General features: G+C 40.7%; 2 protein-coding genes across 3 annotated transcripts in view; one reads left to right on the forward strand and one right to left on the reverse strand.

The window, feature by feature from the left end:
- The window catches only part of erp44 (endoplasmic reticulum protein 44), a 17,365-nt gene extending 13,362 nt beyond the window's left edge, over window positions 1-4,003 (forward strand). Inside the window, exons 10-11 of the mRNA XM_047360438.1 lie at window positions 2,180-2,282; window positions 2,377-4,003. Coding sequence (XP_047216394.1) covers window positions 2,180-2,282; window positions 2,377-2,487 — 214 coding nt within the window. The 3' untranslated portion in view covers window positions 2,488-4,003. The remainder of the gene's footprint in view (window positions 1-2,179; window positions 2,283-2,376) is intronic.
- On the reverse strand, window positions 3,922-22,431 carry stx17 (syntaxin 17). Of its 2 annotated transcripts, XM_047360440.1 has the most exons (9): window positions 22,251-22,431; window positions 21,974-22,046; window positions 14,939-15,145; window positions 14,784-14,849; window positions 14,159-14,227; window positions 11,847-12,158; window positions 10,590-10,640; window positions 8,187-8,273; window positions 3,922-5,848 (listed from the first exon to the last, which is right to left on the reverse strand). In XM_047360440.1, exons 3-9 carry the CDS (start codon window positions 15,059-15,061, stop codon window positions 5,603-5,605), a joined length of 954 nt encoding a protein of 317 aa, XP_047216396.1. In that variant the 5' UTR covers window positions 15,062-15,145; window positions 21,974-22,046; window positions 22,251-22,431; the 3' UTR covers window positions 3,922-5,602. The 2 variants fall into 2 exon arrangements, with proteins under 2 accessions (XP_047216396.1, XP_047216397.1); XM_047360441.1 differs by lacking the exon at window positions 14,159-14,227.
- Between the last annotated feature and the right edge of the window lie 955 nt (window positions 22,432-23,386).

The following is a 23,386-nucleotide window of genomic DNA, read 5'->3' on the forward strand; positions in this document are numbered from 1 at the left end:
ATCTGCCTTCAAAGTACAAACTGTGTCAACATCTGTGCAGCCCATCAAAGTCAAAATCCAGTATGGATGCAGCGCATATAAAGAACAGTAAAAGTTGCAGATATAAACCACTTATTAGCACTTCTGACAATTTGCTTCTTATTAAAAAGGTGTTGCATCTGGTACCTAACAACGTCTAGGTAAGATTTAACAAATTCCACAGTTTTTCCAAATAGCTCATAGAATGGACTGAATTACATTTTAAAAAATATATATTAAGTAAAAAAAACCAAAACAAAAACATGTTTTATAGCGACTCTTCTCTCACACACAGTGTGACGTTGCCTCTGCTCCAGATATAAATAATTATTAACCAGTCATGGCAGCAAGGCTAGAAAATAGTATTTCAATGCTATTGATTCGGTTTCTTAAAAGTATATCTGAATTGGCTGAAATCTGTCTGGACAGGTCATAGCTTTCCAAAAACTGGAGGTTGGAGATCGATCAAAACTCTGGTTGGTGCGTCTCCAATAAAAGTTAATGAAATTGGTCAGAAACGGTACCTGTAATTCTCAAATGAATCTTGCATTATAAGCAGTAGAAGACATCCAACATTCCTTTGAATAGTTCATGATGTATCGTTCACCTGTGTGTTATTGTTTATAATTTATAATGAGATCTGTTTATAATCAAATGAGTTTTGTCTAACACACACACACACACACAGTCTTGTTTTGCTATATGTAGTGAGGACCATGTGTTGACTTCCATTGATTTTCAGTCATTTTCAAAACTTTCTATGTCCTAACCCTGACAATAACCCTAAACTCAATTCACACCTCAGTCCTAAACCTAACCGTTAGCAAAATAGGTTGTGAGGACCAGCAAAATGTCCTCACTTTGGTACAAGTGGTCCTCAATTTGATGGTGAAATCGGGGAAATGGTTCTCAATGCGATGCCAAAACAGGAACACACACACAAACTGCTGTGCTCTGAACAGCAGAGAAATGCCACACCTCCTAAAATCTGTCCTTTATGAATGGGCCAGGACACCGAAGCTAATGTGACATGATTTGGCACGTGCAATAACTGCTAAACTAATCCAGTCTAATCTAACTTAAGCTCCCCCCCCCCCTCCCCCCCCCCACACACACACACACAATATCAGGGTCTGATCAGATAGACAGTAGCCTGAAGGACTTTACCAGCTCCTCCACAACCTAATTGCATCACATCAGCACTGCATGTGTGGCACACAGCCTGTAATCACATTAGCACACAGTATGTTATATATACATGTTTGCTTATGTGTCCTGACGTGACTCACTGCTAAGTCTAACCCCAGATCAGAGCTGCCTGTGTGACACCAGCACATCAGTTCGACCACTTCATAAACCAGATTTGATTTATTTTCATGCTTCAACGGAACTCATCGGTTGCTGCCACAAGTTGTTTTGTCTCATGGTTTTTGTTTACTCTGACCTGCTTTGTAGTTCCAGCCTGACACTGTTGAATAGAAAGTGTAGGAATGTTTAAAAAGCGGATAAAAAATATTTTAATTTGTTTTACTTGTTTGTGCAGGCTTCCGGCACAGAATAGAGAAGTATGATTATTGACTAAGGTCTGAGTAAGTGTGGAAAAAAACCACAGAGAATGGAAAAATCTTTGTATTTCCAGACTTTATTCCTTAAAGTCTGTTTGTCCAAGAATCCATTCATCTCTCCATTTATGAGTCCCTTATTTTCCATATATTTGCCCATCCATCCATCGTCCCATACCTTTGTCCATCCGAATGGACGTCTTTTCTATCCAACCAACCTCCAACAATACCTGTGACCATCCATCCAACCAACGACCCAGTCATCATTCTGTCAGTCAGTGTGTCCATCTCTGTCCATCCATGCATTCTTCACTCTTACCCTCCCTTCTTTCCAGTCAGTCATTTTCCAGGTTCCATATATAAAACCTGACCGCTGTTTGCCATAAATGTATTATGAACTTTTGTTTTTAAAATACTTAAAACATTACTTTAAAAACAAGCCAAATAGGTCTAGAAACAGGAGTTGGAAAAGTAGGAATCTTTGACATTTTCATGTCAAAATGTCATACTTCATGCTCAGAACAAATAAGTTGCATTCAGCCTTTTCCTTGACAATGTTATTAAATGTATGTTTCATTTCATGTTTTTTTTCCCCTCAGTGTTTCTGGGAAGCTAAAACAGTTTGTTTTGGATCTTCACTCTGGAAAGCTTCACAGAGAGTTCCACCACGGTCCTGACCCCACAGACAGCACGCCTGGACAGGTCTGCCACTGGATTTGCTTCACTATATCTACTGGAAGTATGTTTTTAATAGAAAATTTAAACTGTTTTTAATTAATTTGACCATTAATCCCAGGAGGAAACCGGCAAAGAAGTGGCCAGCAATCCTCCAGAGAGCTCATTCCAGAAGCTCGCACCGAGCGAGACCCGCTACACCATCCTCGGACGGGACCGCGACGAGCTGTGACCTAAACAGCCTTCCAGGGATCCTGAGATTCAATGCCATGCCCCGGGGTCAGGGAGGGGGTTAGGGTTGGGACATTTCAGCGGGACAGAAGAGTAAAACCCAACACCTTTACTGAAGAAATGGATAAGGAGAAGAAGGAAGACGGAAAGGTTAAGAAACAAAGAACATGATGCAGAGGAGGGGAGAGAGAAAGAGCAGTCCACAACAATGTTGGAGTAACCTATATTTTCATAACTCTTTAACATTCAGTTTTTATTTTGATTTAAGAGGACGGGAAATAAAGAAGAAAATGTGTGTGGGCATGGGGTTGGGGCATTTAGGGCATAAAGAGAAGTGTACTTTTATTTCTTTGGAGGTTGTAAATATGTTTGTGCTATGTTGGAATCACAATGTTGATCTAACTTAAAGAGTTTGCTTTATTTTATTCAGTCTTTATCTCATCACGTCATTTTTCAGTCCTGAGCAACAAACTGTCCTCACTCCAGCTGTGCGGTTCTTGTCTGTGGGTTTGTTCAGTTGAGTCCGTCTCCTTACAAGATGCCCTTGTAATCTCATTAACCTCATAGCTGCTTCTCAACATGACCATCTCCTGTCTAATTCATTTGTGGAGCACATGTTAAAAAATGATGCCTGTTTAAAGTAGCTTTACTTCAATGTCTTCTCACCACACAGACGTTAAAAGACCTTTTCCTCAGACGGAGCTACAACATCCTGTTGGGATATGCCCCTTCTCTCTCTGGTACTGTTTGTATTCTGGCTATGGATAATGATGTCTCTTTAAATGCTTATGGGACTACTCCATGGATATTTTTGTTGTAGTTTTGATAATATGGTGCCACAGTGGATCTTGTTTATATATTTCTGTCATTAGTAATAAGACAATTCCTGAAAAACACGATAAAAAGATTTTTAACCTTAATTTCTGCTACAGCCCTTTCACAGAGCCTCAGAAAAATAGTCAGAAATTATTTTATTTGAACTTGAAAGAGCCTCATTTTGTTGCACAGTCTGAGAGGCGACAAATTCACCGCAAAGAAAGACCCGAGTTGTTTTCAAATGAGCCAGAGAACGATTAAAAAAATGTTCCTGAGCGATTTGCATCAACATCGTCATGAATTTATGTAACTCTTGTTTTTGTTGTCTGCTTGTCTTCATGCTGGGGGAGAAAACACTACGACTCTTCAGTGTTTTAAGGGGGAAAACCCAAATGGTGGAAATGAAGCCTGCCACTTTGTTTCAAGTTTTTTTTCCCCTAAAACCTCTTTTTTGTCTCATATACGTCTTTAAGGTTTTCGTACAATTCTCGATTTCTGAGAATCAAGACGTTGGATTTGGACGTGTTTGGGACTCATTGGTGTTGTGTGTGTCCTGCCCTTCAATATAGGACCTGCATAGTAACATATCAGCCCACATACAAAGCCACAACGGGGGGAGTCTGATGCCATTTTTTTAATTGCTCATCTCAGAGGTGAAGAACAAAAAAGAGATAAAAAGAAATAAAAAAACATTTTACAGATGTGTGTTTGTGTCTGAACTCCATTATTCCTGCTGTTTAATGTTTTGTTGATCCAATTAATGACATGACTGCACAGGAGGTATAAAACAACTTACCTGGCTATGGATTATGTCTCCTGAAAGACTCATGATAATTCTACTGATTTATATTTTCTATTTTATATGACACCCTGCCACAATGAATGTTATCTACTTCTGTTATCAGTCATGGGAAAATTCCTGAAAAACATTATTGTAAGGATTTTCTAGTAGAGCATAAAACTTAGAACATCAACTCAAAGCCTGGTAGTGGCACCATCATGCTGAAGGAACAGTCTATAGCAGGTCCTGATTGGGGTTTATGTATTCCAGCTACTCTACCAATAGAAATACGGTGACCTAATCTATTGTTTTGCTCAGTTTATCCAATAAATTACATTTCTGCTAAAAACATTTTATTTGGCGGCAGTAGCATCTCTTCATACAACCTCACACACTCCTGTCTGAAGTGGTCAGGACTTTGGCACCATAAGTGCTACTTTTCTGCATAAAAGTAGTATTTCTTTCATTTTAAGCTGTATTGTTTACATTCACCATTAGCTGTTCACATTTTCTGCATACACAAATACAAAAGAGTAGACACTTGTGGAGATAGAAACAAATCCTACATGTGCTGTTAACAGTGACAGATCAGGACAAGATGTTCAGATAGTCTTCTCACAAAGGGCTACATTTTCATCAATAATAAATAGGTTTAGTAACTGCAAAAACTAAAAGCTGTAGTGTGCTTTGCTCTGAAGATTTTTAGAGTCCAGCCATTTATGCTGTTCTTTGAATGATTAGCCAATGCCCACGAACAGGGCGCACAAGTTTGAATTTATTGTGGTGAAAAATATACAAACACCACCTACAACATTTTGTCAAATGCCCTTCAAGCTCAGGGTTTCTGTAACCGTGAACAAGCTTCTGTCAAGATCTAGGCAGAATATTTCATCGTTCTTCTTGGCTGAACCTGTAGACTTCCTTCAAATGTTTAATTTCCTGTTACAGATTTGTTTTTTAGCCTAGTCCATACGTTTTACAGCAATAATTGCTCCAAACTCAACCTTATTGAAAATTTATGAACTTTGGAAGGTCTGTGGCAGTAACCAACAATTTTAATACACTTTGCCATTTCTGATAAGAAGACTGGTTAAATATCCAGCCAGAATTATGCAAGAAGCTCAATGATGGGACAAAAAGCTTGAGGTTGAGGTACAGTTGCTCAGAGATATTTAACTGAATACTATTGGAGGCACATGTACTGTATATATTTGAGCCTGTATGTGTGCATGTATGAAAAAAATGTATTATGTGCTCCAATTCATGTTTTTAAAAGGTCTTTGCAATTTCTTTTTGTATTTTAAGTCCACCCTGGAAAAACATCAAACATTAAAAGGTAAAAAGTATAAGATACATCCTGGTGATGAGAGTAGGCCTACATGAACATCCTGACCAGAACTAGCTCATAATTAAGGCTGTTTTTAAACAACTGTTTAACAAAGTGCACACATTGTCTGCCTCTGAGTCTCTTCAGACTCAGAGGTTCAGATCGGTCAGTCCACACAGAAAAGCTTCTGGGTCATTTGTCCTTATTACTCTCAGGTTTTTCTGCTGGTGGCACTGTCAGTGGCTTCATCTGTTGGTCCACTTGGGCTCGGCGGTGTTTGCGGACCAGGTTACCGCCCGCGAAGCCGAGGGCTCCCCCTCCCAGAGCAGCAGCCACCCCGGCAGCTTTGAATCCAGCTAGCAGGCCGAGAGGGCCTCCCAGCACGCCGCCCAGAAGTGCCCCGGCGACTGGCAGCACCGCCAGCTTGTAGCCCACTGCCTGGAGAGACATGAAGAAGAGATACGCTCAGGTTTAATTTACCTCGCACACCTTTAAAGGTGTCAAGACTTTGTGGCTTAAAGGCAGCCTGTGACAGAGTGTGCATGCAGCTATCCTTTCATGATCACTCATCAACCCACAGAAGGTTGAAGCCCAAGGAAAAAAAAAAACTAAAATACAAATAAGCCTGCATGTGTAAATGTAAAGGTTCGGTTCCACAGCTGCATCAAAGCCTTTTTATTATCTTTATTTAGGAGAAATCAGAGAGATGTGGGCCTCATGTTATTACAGCTGTTATCATCAGAGTGGAAGGTGTTTTTTGCTGATGGCAATTAATGATTGATTCTCTGACCATCCTCTCTCTCTCTCTCTCTCACACACACACACACACACACAGACACTCACTTGATTAACACTTCACCATTAAATTAATCTAGTTCAAAAGCCAGCATTGCTTGTCCACACCCCCGTGGCAGTTGAGGAAATATTAATTTAATCTGAGCTGAGTTAAAAGGACTCTGGCTATAGAAGTTGTGGAGGAGGGAGGAAATGAGCAGGGTGGATATATATGTCTTATGTGTGTGTGTAATAGTGTTTGACCCGATTACAGATTACAAGCTTTCAAACATGTTAAAACATCTGACACCATTCTCATCTGTATTATCTCCACCCTCTACATCCAGCTCACCTCACAGGATGCTTTTGTTTGTTTGTCTTAGAAGTTTAGTGCACTATTTTTCATTTATTCATATTATTATGATTACTTTTACTAATTAAAGAAGCGGCGAGAGAATGACGTATAAACAGAACCGAACTGCTAGTGAATTAACGTTTTATTAAACTGAACTGGTGGACGTTTTAGACTCCGGCATTTATTCTTTTATATGAACCTGTGGCTCAAATTACACATCCTAAAGCAGAAAATGTCACTACCTGGATATAATGAAGCAATCCACAATTATTAGCACCCCTGGTAAATAAGAGTAAAAAGCAGTAAAGTGAAATAATCTTTTATTATAGCAGCATAATCTCAAACTGGAAAATCTTTAGAAAAATTAGGAAATAATGTTTTTCACCAAAGGATTGGTGCAACCCTAACCATCCCCTCAAAATAATTGCAACTAAAGTATTTTTTTAATGTTGTTGCATTAGTGACCTTTATTTATTAGTAGTCTGCCAGGAACAAGGCAGGGAGACATGCAGTAAAGGCCCCAGGTCGGGAATCAAACCAGCGACGGCTGTATCTGGTGTATATTGCTGAGCCGCGGGGCACCCATATTTGCCTCTTTCTGTGGGTTACAAATATGATGTGAAACAGATGCCTATTCTTTTAGCCACTCTTCCCATGACATTCAAGTAAATCAAATTAATGTTAATCTTTATCAATCAGTGAATGAAAACAAAGAAAATGCTCCTCTCCTAAACTTGCCAATATCTACTTTAACAATAGAACAACTGGGATCGTGACAAACAAGCCTGGACTCAAGTCCCACTAGGTAAGATGAGGGTGGGTGGAGGTAAAAAGTCTCTGAGTCTCAAAAATCACTGTTGAAGATCTGCATGTTATTTTTTCTGTGTGAGATGATGTTACAGTAATAAAACAATTTATTTTAAAGCTTACTGCACATCTTTACCAGGGGTGCCAATACCTGTAGAGCTGGCTGTAAGCAAACGTTTTTAGCTAGTAAGCAAAGTATCAGATACATTTCTGACGGCTACGCAACGTTACATATTATTTGTTCATTTCAAAGAATATTGCACTAATAATTGTCCATATTTGTAATTTTGACGTTTGTAACAATAGATCAACATTAAATAAAACCCTCAGACCATATTTACCTGAGAGGTTTTTGCACATTTGCTTTAAAAAAACAAACAAACTTCTAAATACTTTTAATTTAGTTTGGGGGAAAAAACTACAGGGTTCCTTCTGGAAATGTCTAACAAAAAGTTAGACATTTCACATATATGAAGGGCAGTGATTCGTCTTCTGATTTACACTGCAGGACAGAGTAACTAACCTGAGAAATTATAAAAACCCTCATTTAACTCTAACACACACACACACACACACACACACACACACACACACACACATTTAGGTCCGAGCTTGTTAGCCTCCTTATCCAACGTCTTTATCACTCTCCCCTCCCTTTTCCCTCTCCTCTCTCTATTTCCTTAATTGCAGCTTTCCTCCATATTCAAAAGGATCGATGGGGACAAACGCTGTGGAATGGCTGGGAGGCAAAGTGCCATCGATCTCCCCATCTCCCAAACACCACACACACTCACACAGGGGATCATCAGGACATAAACACACAGATACATAAACACCCACCTTCCCCAGGCTCCTGGTCCCCTCCTCCACGTTGGCTGTGGCGGTGTTGACGTTGTCCTCTATGCTGTCAATCTTCTCCTGCTGGGACTGAAGCACGGGCGTGTAAATTAACTCACACTCATATTCCAACGTGCACTGACACATATGCAGCGACCACCTGTTGTGTTCAAAGATTAGCTTTTTACCTGACCAAATTCTGCGCTACGGCACGGTGGACGCATGTGCAGGTATATTCAACTAGGATTTAGTCATACTGTGTGTGCTATTGTGTGGATCTCATGAAATATTCAGAGTGGCAGCTGTCTCTCTCTCCATGTGAGGACTGGATGGACACAGGGGCCAAACAACAAGCAGAGCAGAGAGCTTTACCTTCATTTGCTCTTCTTCCTCAGAAACAACCTTCACCTTCCCTTACACGACAAAAATAAACTTCCTGTTATTTTCTGATGGTTTTGCTAATATTACGCTCATTCATGCAGAGCACTGCACTTTTTCACCAGCCTCAGAGTTACGCAGAGCTGCTTTGTATTCTTTCTCATCTTACAGGCTGTTATTTTTTGTTGCCTGAAAAGCAAAAAACTGCACAAAAGCTGCGACTTTAGAGCCAGGCACAGGAACTCGGGCAACTGTTGGTTCTTATTTTTACAAACTAGTTTGAATTTTTCTGAAAGAAATTCAATTTTCCTAAAAAAAAATGCTTGATAGAGGACTCTTCCGATCTTTTGGATAATACAAAATACGAAAAAACAAACAGGTACAGATTATGTTCCACTAAAGAACTGGATAACTAAGAAATTTTAGCATAAACGGTTTATATTTTGTTTTCACCAAATAGTTGATGTTAAAAAAAAAGTTCTGCCAAAAAAAAAAAGAGCTTTATACACGAGTCAGAAGATTTTGTTAATATAACTTTAAAACAAGCAAAGTTTAGGTTGCATAAGAAACACCGATAACAGCTGGTTTTATTTATTTTTTTCCCAAAATAGTTAAATACCTAAAAATGTAACTAAATAAAAAATAATTAAACAGTCTGAAGATTTTTGCATAATAAAAAATAGTGTAGCTAGGTTTAAGTTGCACAAAAACTATTATAACAAAAAAAAAACTCAGAAAAGCTGGAATAAATGGTTGCTTTCTTTTTATTAAATAGTAATTAAATAGTTAAAATAAAATTTTGAAAAAAAATTGCTTCGTACAACAACCTGATTTTTTAAAAAGAAGAATAAAAATGTTTAGGTTGCACAAAAGATGGGACAGGAAGACATGCAGGGCAAAATATGTTATTTTTAACTTTTTCTACAAAACAGTTTAACATTTTTCAAAAATGAAATTCTACCAAAATATTCTTTATTCACCAGCAGGAAGATTTTGGGTTAGAATTAGTGAAGAGTTCAGGTTTGTATGAAATTTGAGGTTTTCAGAGCTAGATAACACAGGACCTCTGGCACAAACATTTTTTTAACAGATTGATATTTAAAAAATATATATACTTCAGGGCAAAAAATGGTTTGTAAATAAATCTGAAGATGTTTTAGGTAACATTAAATAAGAAAAAATGCTAATAATTTATTTTTGAACGGCAAAACCGGGAAACTTTTAGCAAATGAGACTAAAACATCTTGAAAAATAACTCAGTGATGAACAATATCACACCTACAACCAGGACATCGATGAACTGATTTTAAATATGTTTACTTTTCTGCTACAACTTTATTTATGAATTTTGTCATAAAAATTTTTTCATGTACAGAAAGTGTATTCTTAATTTCAAAACTGAATAATTATAATATCAGAGTCCGCTTTAATGCTTAAATTAAATGCTTGGTGGAAAGTCCTAAAGAGAAGGCAGACGAGCAGAGAAACTCAGCCGCTGACGTGACACAAACAAAGAAACAACCACACACTCACTCAGTGTTTCCACTGTGGCTAAGCCTGCTGGAATATTACTCCCCAAACGGCATCTCTCACCCTAGAGACGCCACAACATGTCTATGCTTTTTCTGCCTCCCCCCTTCTTTTTCTTTTTTACACAGCTACATCTTCACTCTCTCCATTGTTAATCTCTCCTTCACTCAGCGTCCCTGCTCCTTTCCCTCTATCCCAGAGGAAAGAGATAATATGAACCGTCTGTTCTCCACCTGCTCTGTTGCATCCCTCGTTTCCCTCCTCTCCCTATCTAACAACATGCTATCCTCGCACTAAATCCCCCCTTCCTACCCTCCCTCTCATCAACTCCTTAGCCTCTCCTCGGGCACACGTATCTCAAACGCACAGAGAGCTTCCTGGAAACACTGCGGGTGCACAGCCTCTGTCAGACTGAGTTTGCTGTGCGTGCATGTAGATGGAGCAATGCATACAATGCTGAAATCTGAATGTAGGACCCTGCAGAGTGTTTGTACTCACATGGACAAGCAGGGAGAACTCTGTCACTAAACCGCTCAGCTCCTTCAGGTCCTGAGGGGGAAGAAGTTGCTTTTTTTATTACACTTAATTACTTCTCAGACAAATCTACAGCGTTATCCAATGAAAATGAACTATTCAACAATAGCAGTCTTTACTACAAGGTAGATTAGCCTAGACTGGGTCACACTGACCCCCTGACCTGCCTCCATCTTTTCAAGTGACAGTTTTCCTTATTTATCTAAAAGTCATTATACAGTACTGTTAAAAAGTAATCGCCCCTTAAAAGATTTTCTTTGTTTTTGCTTCTAAATCTTTCAGACTCTCAGACCATTAATTATTAGAAAAAAATCCATCAAAACAAACTTAGCCCAGAATGAAAAAGTGATTGCCCCCTAGTTAATTCCTGAATTAACTGCGATTAACCACATTTTTGGAATGGTGAGCTTAATTTCAATTTGGCCCCTCTGCAATCAGACCTGTTGAATGAAGAAGTCCCTCAAATAGAACATATCTTAGAACATGAATTAGGCCATATTATCTCTAGGCAACATATCATGTCCGCACCTAAAGAAAGTCAAGAACACTCATCGGTCAGGTGGTGGTAGTTTAATGGTCTGGGGTTAATTTGCTCCTTTAGGACTTGAATGACTTGCAGTAAGGAGAATGACCCAAAATTCCTCCAAAATTCCTTATTGTTTGACGGCAGCTGTTACCACCAGGTGCAGCACAATCTGTTATTAGGTTAAGGGGTTAATTGTTCAGGGTTCTTTTGTGAGCTTCTTGATGATTTGTTGATGAGCTATAGTGTAGTTTTGTTCAGCAGGACACTCCTGGAAACGCTCACCTTGATCCCATGTTTTCTCCATTGATGGATAATGGCTCTCACTGTTTTTCACTGGAGTCCCAAATCCTTCACAATGGCTCTGAATTGCCTTCCAGACTGATAGATGAATTAATGAATTTGCTCCTCAAAGACACGTTTTACCATGATAAAATAGCGAAAATAAAAGAAATCTGTGAGGCTGAGGGGATAAATACTTTTTCAAAGCACTGAAAATTGCAATTTATAAAGACTTGTTTTTCCTGTGCAGATGTGCTGAATACATTTTTTATAAGTGAGATTTAGCTGACCAGATTCTGGAGGTTATATTTATAAGTTGAGCGAACAGTTTTGTTTGGTTTTCTGTCTTAATTAAAAGTTTAAAAAATGAATTGAAACACAACTACCAGATTATACTTAGTGCCCCTCCTCCATACCTCTTCCAGGTTATCCCAGGACTCAGCCGCAATCTGATCAGCTGGGATTTCTGGAAGCTGAAGCTGAATTTGCCTGTCCGACAGTGGCTCCTCGTCAACCTCCTCAACATCAGGGCAGCTACTGATGGAAAGTTGTGCAGCCGGCGATGCTGGCACAATCGGAGGTGGGTTGGAGTGCAGAAGCAGGAAGCCCTGTGCTGCACCTGATGCTCTGTCCCTAACTGGCTTTACCAGCAATTCCAGAGCTTCAGCGTCTTCAGAACGGACCCGGCTGCACAGCTTCTCCATCTCTCTGATGTTTGATCTCAGTTGCTGCAGAACGACAGATGACTCACTGGTTACTCAGAGTGAAATCTGGTTGTATTTAGTAAACTTCTGTGGCAAACAAATAAAGAATTAAATATTTAAAGGGCTGCAGTGTTGCCTTGCAGCAAGAAGGACCTGGGTTCAAGTCCTGGCCAGGGGTCTTTCTGCATGGAGTTTGCATGTTCTCCCCATGCATGCGTGGGTTCTCCTTCCACTGTTAGGTTAATTGCTCTCTTTAAATTGCCCTTAGGTGTGAATGAGTGTGTGCATGGTTGTTTGTCCTGTATGTCTCTTTGTTGCCCTGTGATGGATTGGCTCTCGCCCGTAGACTGCTGGAGATAGGCACCAGCTCCCCTGTGACCCACTATGGAATATGTGACGTAGAAGATGAATGATATTTTAAAGCTACTACAATTAGAAAGCAAGGCAAGAACGTTTGTTAATAAGGGACAGAAGCAGGACAAGGGACCCTAAAGTATTTATAAAAAATTATTTTTGCTAATGCCTATAGTGTTCAGACCATTGCATATTGCATCTTGACACTAAGGTTCTGCAATTTCTCAAAGTTTAACTCACAAATACCCTTCAAAGTAAGAGTCTTTTTAGGGCAAAATGAAACTGAAGGAGGACTCCATTTTCTAATGAACTTAAACCAGCAATGAGGAAGGGATTAATCGGAACTTTCAAAACAAAGCTATTAGATACTGGTTAACATGGGAGGCTAACTCCTATATATGCTGTATTGTTAGTAGAACAGGGTTTAAATACCTAATGGGCCAAAAGTGGCTATCAACAGGGTTAGTCATTTAGACTTTCAAAATAAGGTTGACAGATCTTTAAAATAAAAGTCTACATTTTTTGAAGGGTTAGGTTATTGTAAATGTACATTCCCCTTTACTGATACAATTCAAGTTTTCAAAATAAAAGCCTTAATCTTCTAGTGTAGATATTGGGAACAGGAAATTCCCCATTTTAATGGAACTAAACCAGTCAGAATAGGGCTATGTTGGCATCTCAAAATAAACCTTAAAGATACTCATCAAAATAAAAGCTTTGATATTTCAAATAGTAGACTATTGCAAAACCAGATTCCACACTACTTATGGATCTAAAACAGGCAGGAAAATCCCAACTTTATTGAAATTAGTGTTGTGTTTGCATGTACCTTTGGCTCTTTATTTACAATGTTTGTTCCATGTTAGGCCCATGTGTGTGTGTGTGTGTGTGTGTGTGTGTGTGTGTGTGCTTATATATGTCTGTGTGGGGTTGTTTGCGAGTTGATGGGAGCTTAATAAGGTAAATATGAGGATGGGGGAACACGGGAAAATGCCCCGAGGGTGACAGGAGGATTACATCCCAGCCATCAGTCCTCCAGGCCAAGGCGCAACCCAGGCTCAGTGGGTCAACGTCCTGCCGATAACACACTCCTTTAATTACAGAACATGAATAAACATACACCCACACTTGTGTCTCCGCGTGCATGAAACAGAAAAGACACACTGATTAACATAGAAGCAGACATAGAACCTGTCAGCCTGCAAATTAACCGGGTTTGCAATGAGAGCACAGATCCTAACCTAAGACATGCCAGAAGAGAATATTTTTTTTAGTAAATGAGTGAAGACATCTTCAGAAATTAGGTAAGAGAGCAGAGTCGTTTTTTTAAAGACAGAACGATAAACTGTACACCTTCTGATATAAAGACCGTCTATAATCAGTCCATCTATCCACCTGTATGGGACAGATAAACACAAAAAACACCCGGATACACATACAAACGTCTAAGGTAGGAGTGCCAAACACAGACTCTGAGTAAGCGCCACAAAAAGACACGGGAAAGCACTCCATGAGCGCTCCCAGGGGGGTTAGTGGGGTAATGGTGAGAGGACAGGTGTGTGCCTATTTGGAGTTATTTCACCTTCAGAGACACGGTGGCTTCCAGGCAACAGCATCCCTTGAGTCTTTTCACACCAGCCATGTAAACGAGCATGCAAAGAAGTACTTACCACATGCAGGAGATAAGGTTCTGGTAGACCTTCCTCTTTTCTTGTCCAGATTTTTAGTTTCTTTATAGTCTTATATTTGTAGAGAAGAAAAGTGATCTCAACTGAGCACCTTTTGAAATGTACTTCACACAGGGTTTCAAGGCTATCTGTCTGTCCATCCATTCATCCATCCATCCATCCATGGGTATTTATACTCTTAAAAGGCACTGTGACTGTCAGTTATTTGATGTACAGCAGAGTTCAGTTTCCCCTACTATTTTCTAGGGGGTTCAACAGACATCGGATCTTTGTCAAACATCAGCTCAAACCGGCTCTAAAGCAGAAGACTAACAATTTTTTACTTTACTTAGACGCTGTCTGAGGTTAATTGGATAAAACCACCAAAAGCTCTCCTAACACTGATCTTTGATCTTAAAAACGGGATTGCCACAAATGTTAAAAAGGTTGAAGTCTAAATTTAGGAGGTTAGAAGCTTTACGTGATTTATCACCAAATATACACTAAGAACATGCAGAGGGACTTTAAGTGGCAGGCAGTTAAATTATTCTCTAAATAAAACCTGTTATTCACCAAATACACAAGCTTTAGATGTCTTCTTTGTTCAGTTAAAAGGATTATAATATACCTGAACAGTTCTGCTGGCGTTCATATGCTCCTGATGGAGGCGCTCCCATTGCTGGCTCTGTTGATACTGTGAACATCAAAGATACAAATTGTACTTATTCACGTTGAGTAACATCCTGGATGTGGTCATGTGTCCAGGGAGACATGAGCCCTCACCTTCAGTGTGTTACTGTGGTGTTTCTGCAGCCTCTCCAGGTCCGTGGGCAGAGCTACTTTAATGAACTTGTTGATGGGTCCCTCCAGGCGCCTCAGTGTCAGCTTGTTGCCTTTCTCTGCCATGTTTCCCGCTGAGTGCCCACAGCCGACACCTCTGTGTAACTTCCACGCTGCACCTGCTCCGCTTTTTCTCAATGTGCCCACACACTGCAAGTTCGGGCAGAGCTTGATTTTTATTAAATACACAATTCAAATGAATAAACTTTGTGACACAAGGAGCCCGTACACACCTCCGGAACCGGACCAGTTCATATATACACACTTTTCAAAATCCAGACTTTCCCACACTTTAGAATCCTTTACAATAATTTTAAAGTATAAAACACAAACATTCACTTTGAATTTACAGCAGATATGTGTATAGACATTTGTTATCAGCAAAAAAAAAAAAAAAAAAAACAGAAACAGGAAGGATATATGAAAGAATATATGAATAGTAAAATCTCACCTCCACATAACAAAATATATATTCAACAACTGAAATATGTGCCATCATGTATCAGGGCAGAATATTACTGTATTTTTAACAGCTAATCTTAGTTTTAACCATAGATGCTGTTAAACACAAAGACATGTTTACTTGCATTTCTCGATTGTTCCAAAGAAACAATACACGTTTTTATTTTTGGATTATGTACAGAAGAAAGGTTTTTGTTGAACAAATAAGTCGAACAGTTTACAAAACACACATAAAACCCTGTAAAAAATAACGCTTTTGATCTTAAAATGTCTTCAGTGACCAGAAAACTGAAACTGATTTTGACCAAAAGTGTTCACTGACAACACACAAATGGTGTGTGTTGTGGTTTCAAGATATCAAGGTTTTCTTATATGTTTTTATGGTAAACTGAAGAAAAAAAATAAACCTTTGAAATTTTGGTTTTTATTAGCATTTTTTTTGTTGTTTTTCTTATTTTATATGTCCACTCAAAAATTAGCCTAAATAAAGACAATAAAAATCTGACTTTTTAGCCCATTTGATCAACCACCTATTAACCACATTTAGGCAATAATAGATGTCTATTTTTGACATATCACTTCCAACATAATTTCCCCTTGTTTAGATAAGGAAGGAAACATTGTCTTCTTCGTGTCTATTCAAGTAATATTTGCTTAACGGGTTGTCACTTTGCCGTTATTCAAAAGTATTCCCATCTTTGCTTATGCAGATGCATTCACATCCACCTGCTGCTGAGGTTCAACAAGCTCTGCACTGGTGGTAGCATGTGTCTGAAGTGCACTCCTTAATAGGAAACAGTACCAGCACTTGCTCTACACTCTTGGGTATCCTGAAGCCTTCAACTGCCCTTCATACCCTGAAGATCTTGATGACCTGGAAAACTGCTCACCCAAACACAATGTTCCTTGCAGCGGTTTTCTTACATGTAAGATCATTTTATTGCAATAAAGGTAGCTTTGTTGTCTGTAGAGGTAACCACGAACACAAGTCAAGGATTTCAGGGACATTTAATCCTCTGTTAAGGGTAATCAGGGTAATAACAATTACCCTGATTATTTTATTAATAAGAGTGATTTCTGTTGCAGTCTCTAAAGCTTTTACCTATTTAAAACACGACTCTAGTAAAAAAAAAAAAAAACAGTTAGCTTATCATTTTAAATATTTCCATAGAGGCAAAACAAAAACACGAAAGAACCATTTGTTACTGCAAAAAACTCTTGGCCCCCGATTCCATACTCCTGGAGCACCCCCCACAGGGCATCATGAGGGACACAGTCGAATGTTTTCTCCAGGTCCACAAAACACATGTGGACCGGTTGCGCAAACTCCCATGAACCCTCGAGTACCCTGTAGAGGGTATAGAGCTGGTCCAGTGTTCCACGGCCGGGACAAAAACCACACTGCTCCTCCTGAAGCCGGGGTTCGACTATCGGCTGGACTCTCCTCTCCAATACCCTGGCATAGGCCTTACCAGGGAGGCTGAGGAGTGTGATGCACCTGTAGTTGGAACACACCCTCCAGTCACCCTTCTTATGTAGGGGGACCACCACCCCAGTCAGGCAATCGAAAGGCACTGTCCCCATCCGCCACGCAATGTTGAAGAGGCGTGTCAACCATGACAGCCCCACAACATCCAAAGACTTGAGGTACTCAGGGCGGATCTCATCCAACCCCGAAGCCCTGCCACCGCGGAGCTTTTTAACCACCTCGGTGACTTCTGCCCGGGTGATGAAAGAGTCCAATCCCGAGTCCCCAGCCTCTGTTTCCACCAGGGAATGCGTGATGGCAGGATTGAGGAGATCCTCGAAGTACTCCTTCCACCGCCCGATAATGTCCCCAGTCGAGGTCAGCAGCTTCACCCGCCACTGTAAACAGTGTTGGCGAAGCACTGCTTCCCCCTCCTGAAGCGCCGGACGGTTTGCCAGAATCGCTTCGAGGCCAACTGGTAGTCCTTCTCCATGGCCTCACCGAACTCCTCCCAGGTCTGAGTTTTTGCCTCTGCCACCGCCCGAGCCGTGGCACGCTTGTCCCCATGGTACCAGTCAGCCGCCTCGGGAGTCCCATAAGCCAACCACAGGACTCCTTCTTCAGCTTGACAGCGTCCCTTACTGCCGGTGTCCACCACGGGCTTGGGGATTGCCGCCGCGACAGGCACCGCAGACCTTACGGCCGCAGCTACGGGCAGAAGCATCGACAATAGATGTGGGAACATGGTCCACTTGGACTCTATGTCTCCAACATCCCTCGGAATCTGGTCAAAGCTCTCCCGGAGGTGAGAGTTGAATACATCCCTGGCCAAGGGGTCTGCCAGATGTTCCCAGCAGACCCTCACTATGCGCTTGAGCCTGCCAAGTCTGTCCGGCTTTCTCCTCCCCCAACGGATCCAACTCACCACCAGGTGGTGATCAGTGGACAGCTCAGCCCCTCTCTTCACCCGAGTGTCAAAAATATGCGGCCGAAGGTCTGATGATACGACAACAAAGTCGATCATTGACCTCCTGCCTAGGGTATCCTGGTGCCAAGTGCACTGATGGACACCCTTATGTTTGAACATGGTGTTCATTATGGACAATCCGTGACTAGCACAGAAGTCCAATAACAAAACACCGCTCGGATTCAGATCGGGGAGGCCATTCCTCCCGATCACGCCTCTTCAGGTGTCACTGTCGTTTCCCACGTGGGCGTTGAAGTCCCCCAGCAGAATAATGGAGTCCCCAGGAGGGGCACTATCCAGCACCCCCGACAGGGACGCCAAGAAGGCCGGGTACTCCGCACCACCACTCGGCCCGTAGGCTGAAATGATAGTCAGAGACCTCTCCCCAACCCGAAGGCGCAGGGATGCGACCCTCTCATCCACTGGGGTAAACCCCAACACGAGACGGCTGAGCTGGGGGGCGACAAGCAAACCCACCCCAGCCCGTCGTCTCTCCCCATGGGCCACTCCAGAGTAGAAGAGAGTCCAGCCCCTCTCGAGGAGATGTGCGTGGAGGCAAGCCCGACTATTTCTAGTCGATATCTCTCGACTTCCCGCACAAGCTCAGGCTCCTTCCCCCCCAGCGAGGTGACATTCCACGTCCCTAGAGCCAGCCTAAGGGGATCGGGCCACTGAGGTCTCCACCTTCGTCCGCCGCCCAATCCTCTTTGCACCGGTCACTCACGGTTCCCCCCGCAGGTGGTGGGCCCACTGGGGGATGGTCTCGTGTTTCTCGTTTGGGCTTGGCCCGGCCGGGTCCCGCGAGGAGCAACCCAGCCACCAGGTTCTCTCCGACGAGTCCTGACCCCAGGCTCCAGGGTGGGACCCCGGCTCCGCCATATCAGGCGACGTCACGTGCCTTGATTTTGTAGTCGTCATGAGGGGTTCTTGAACCGCTCTGTGTCTGACCCGTCACCTAGAGCCTGTTTGCCATGGGAGACCCTACCAGGGGCATTTAAGCCCCAGACAACATAGCCTCTAGGATCATTCGAGCACTCAACCCCTCCACCACGTTAAGGTGGCGGTTCAAGGAATACTTTTTCCAAAAGTACTTTGAGGATACTTCTGTCTTTTTATGCTAAAGTGTTAATTAGGAAGACGTTTCTGATGGAATGAAAACCTTGAGTAAAAAGTCACCATATCGTGGTATTTAAACAAAAGTAAAAAAATTGAAACTAGGAAATATTTGCCATAATCTAATTGCTAGCAGTGTACAAGCTTTTAATGAGCGGAATATTAAACCACTTTGTTTACTGGTCTTTATATAATCACAAGTATAATAAGCTGATATTGGCTGGTTATTCTGCCATAAAATCTTCCGTGATTGCTGGCATTTTTTGCCACACATTTTCCTTCCACACAACTTTCCATCATTATGCTTGGATACAAAATCCAGCTTCTTTGAGAATTAGTTTTTTGTGGCAGACCCTCCTTATGGAAGGTGACATTGAATGTCTACCGGACAGCTGTCCAGTCAACAGTCTTCTCCGTGATCGTGTAGGCCATAATTACAGGTCCTTCTCAAAATATTAGCATATTGTGATAAAGTTAATTATTTTCCATAATGTAATGATGAAAATTTAACATTCATATATTTTAGATTCATTACACACTAACTGAAATATTTCAGGTCTTTTATTGTCTTAATACGGATGATTTTGGCATACAGCTCATGAAAACCCAAAATTCCTATCTCACAAAATTAGCATATTTCATCCGACCAATAAAATAAAAGTGTTTTTAATACAAAAAACGTCAACCTTCAAATAATCATGTACAGTTATGCATTCAATACTTGGTCGGGAATCCTTTTGCAGAAATGACTGCTTCAATGCGGCGTGGCATGGAGGCAATCAGCCTGTGGCACTGCTGAGGTCTTATGGAGGCCCAGGATGCTTCGATAGCGCCTTTAGCTCATCCAGAGTGTTGGGTCTTGAGTCTCTCAACGTTCTCTTCACAATATCCCACAGATTCTCTATGGGGTTCAGGTCAGGAGAGTTGGCAGGCCAATTGAGCACAGTGATACCATGGTCAGTAAACCATTTACCAGTGGTTTTGGCACTGTGAGCAGGTGCCAGGTCGTGCTGAAAAATGAAATCTTCATCTCCATAAAGCTTTTCAGCAGATGGAAGCATGAAGTGCTCCAAAATCTCCTGATAGCTAGCTGCATTGACCCTGCCCTTGATAAAACACGGTGGACCAACACCAGCAGCTGACACGGCACCCCAGACCATCACTGACTGTGGGTACTTGACACTGGACTTCTGGCATTTTGGCATTTCCTTCTCCCCAGTCTTCCTCCAGACTCTGGCACCTTGATTTCCGAATGACATGCAGAATTTGCTTTCATCCGGAAAAAGTACTTTAGACCACTGAGCAACAGTCCAGTGCTGCTTCTCTGTAGCCCAGGTCAGGCGCTTCTGCCGCTGTTTCTGGTTCAAAAGTGGCTTGACCTGGGGAATGCGGCACCTGTAGCCCATTTCCTGCACACGCCTGTGCACGGTGGCTATGGATGTTTCTACTCCAGACTCAGTCCACTGCTTCCGCAGGTCCCCCAAGGTCTGGAATCGGCCCTTCTCCACAATCTTCCTCAGGGTCCGGTCACCTCTTCTCGTTGTGCAGCGTTTTCTGCCACACTTTTTCCTTCCCACAGACTTCCCACTCAGGTGCCTTGATACAGCACTCTGGGAACAGCCTATTCGTTCAGAAATGTCTTTCTGTGTCTTACCCTCTTGCTTGAGGGTGTCAATAGTGGCCTTCTGGACAGCAGTCAGGTCGGCAGTCTTACCCATGATTGGGGTTTTGAATGATGAACCAGGCTGGGAGTTTTAAAGGCCTCAGGAATCTTTTGCAGGTGTTTAGAGTTAACTCGTTGATTCAGATGATTAGGTTCATAGCTCGTTTAGAGACCCTTTTAATGATATGCTAATTTTGTGAGATAGGAATTTTGGGTTTTCATGAGCTGTATGCCAAAATCATCCGTATTAAGATAATAAAAGACCTGAAATATTTCAGTTAGTGTGCAATGAATCTAAAATATATGAATGTTAAATTTTCATCATGACATTATGGAAAATAATGAACTTTATCACAATATGCTAATATTTTGAGAAGGACCTGTATACGTTTATATTGGTCCTATGTAACATTCTAATGTTTGAGGAACTGAACTTTGTGCTTTCATTAGCCATAGTCATCAAAATGAACCAAATAAATCCTTGAAATACATCACTGTGTGTGTGTAAAAACTCATAATTTATGAGTTTCACTCTAAAATTTAACGATTGAAATAAATTATATTCTCATTCATACTCTAATTTATTAAGACATACCCATGTTTGTTCAGCAGCAGAGCTTGGGTATAGTTAATGCATTTCAAACGTACTTGAAGTGTACTGATGATTAATCTCAGTACAAAGGAACTGAAGTGTGTACTTGGTACATTAATTCATCAGAAGTCATTACTATTTGCTTTTTTTTTTTTTGCTTATTAGGAACTGAAACAATGTTGAACAAATACTTTGATATGCAATCAACCTTTTGATTGTAACATATAAAATGAAAAATTGTTCATTCTTGCAATTTTTAAAGCCTATTACCAATATGTAACAGTGATTTCAAACTTAGCAGAACACTTTAAACAACTACCATGGTAAAAAATATTTACTGCTGTAGAAGCAGGTACATTTCATTCGCCTTTACTTCCAAGTGTACACTCTCTCCTACTTCACAGAAACAACTGGGTTCCCTAAGGTTAAGGGTTAAGAAGGAGGAAAATATATTAAATGGTACTGTGTGTCCTTGGTGACTGGCATAAACATTTTAATAGTTCACTAAAAGTCTTTTTTACCAGAGGTGGAAAATCTGTCTTATACATACAGATACCTTAATGGAAAACTATTGTTTTGCCCATGGCCTCAGCTTAAAGAGTAAAGCAGCAGTAAGAAAAGAAAAAGCTTCTGATAGATTTATTTCTTTCTAGTTTCCAAAAAGCAGCAACAATCTGTAGCCAGACAAAACATTTTAAGATGCGATACATTACCTCTTATTATTTCTTTCAGTTTTAATTCGTGGGAGTCCGGTCAGGTTTCTAACCCGGTCTGATGTGAAAAGATCTAAACAGAAAGTGAAATCCAATTACTAAAACATATTCACTTTGCTGACAGTTCAGACTGTTAAACTAAAGGACCTTGTCGGTTTGAGGGAAGCAAAAGTAGCTCCGTAAACATATTTAACAAACACGCGTTAGTTAACCCAAATTATCCTGCAGACAGACAGATTGTAAACACCAGAGTTAAAGGAGAAATTGCGGCACTTACCAGTCTGAACAAAGCTCATCAGTGTGATTTATACAGCCGATGCTTGGTGTGAGCCTCCATACTGTTTAGATAATTCACTTTCACATCTAATCAGATAGTTTAAAAAACTATTTCGTATTTTCCTTCCACATTACTAAGTTATTTGTAAACAACCCTCTTCCCGGTACGGCAACGAATAGTTACCGACCTAAAACGCCGCCCACAGCAGGTCAGTTCCTAATTTTTTTCCAGCATTTTGCTCCTAATCGTCAAATTCAAATTAATAAATTAAGTGATTAATTATTAAATTTGTTTGTTTGTTTAAGTATATAACTGTGTGAGCATCATATTTATTCACACACAGTGAATAGCAAAAATACATTTTCAATTCCTTCAAATTTTCTAATATGACAACCACAAAACACCTTGTATTTTATTGCAACTTTCTGTGATAGTCCAGCACAAAGTTGCACATGATCGTACAATAGAACGAAAATTATATATAATTTTTAGTATTTTGAAAAGAAAATCTGGAAAGTGTGGCATGCAGATGTATTCAGCTCCAACTTTTACTGGAAACTCTTAAATAAGATCCAGAGCAACCAATTGCCTTCAGAAGTTTAATTTGAAAAAAAGAATAGTCCTCCTGTTTGTACGTTAATATTAGTATAATATGTAGCTGTTTTGTGAAATTTGTTTTGTGGATTGTATGAGAACATTAGTGAACAAACAGCATCATGTAGACCAAGGAATACAGCAGACAGGTCAGAGATAAAGTTTTGGAGAAATTTAAAGCAGGGTTAGGTCATTAAACTATACCCCAAGCAGCCAAGAGGCCCATGGTAACTCTGGTGGAGCTGCAAAGATCCAGAGCACATGTGCAAGAATCTGTCGACAGAACAACCATTGGTTGTGTACTCCCCAAATCTGGCTTTTATGAAATAGTGGCCAGGAGAAACATATGGTTGACTAATAACATAAGAAGTCAAGAAAGGGAGACAGAAAACATGTGAATGAAGATGCTTTGGTTAGAGAGAAACAATTTTTAGACATTTGGGCCTTCATGTATTTTGGGGAGGAAAACTACTACTGCTGCACATCGCCCTTGAAAACCCCTTCCCCATGGTGAAAAGACGGCGGTGTCATGCGGTGGAGTT

Source organism: Girardinichthys multiradiatus, chromosome 3, assembly GCF_021462225.1.
Source record: "Girardinichthys multiradiatus isolate DD_20200921_A chromosome 3, DD_fGirMul_XY1, whole genome shotgun sequence".
Taxonomy (NCBI): Eukaryota; Metazoa; Chordata; class Actinopteri; order Cyprinodontiformes; family Goodeidae; genus Girardinichthys; species Girardinichthys multiradiatus.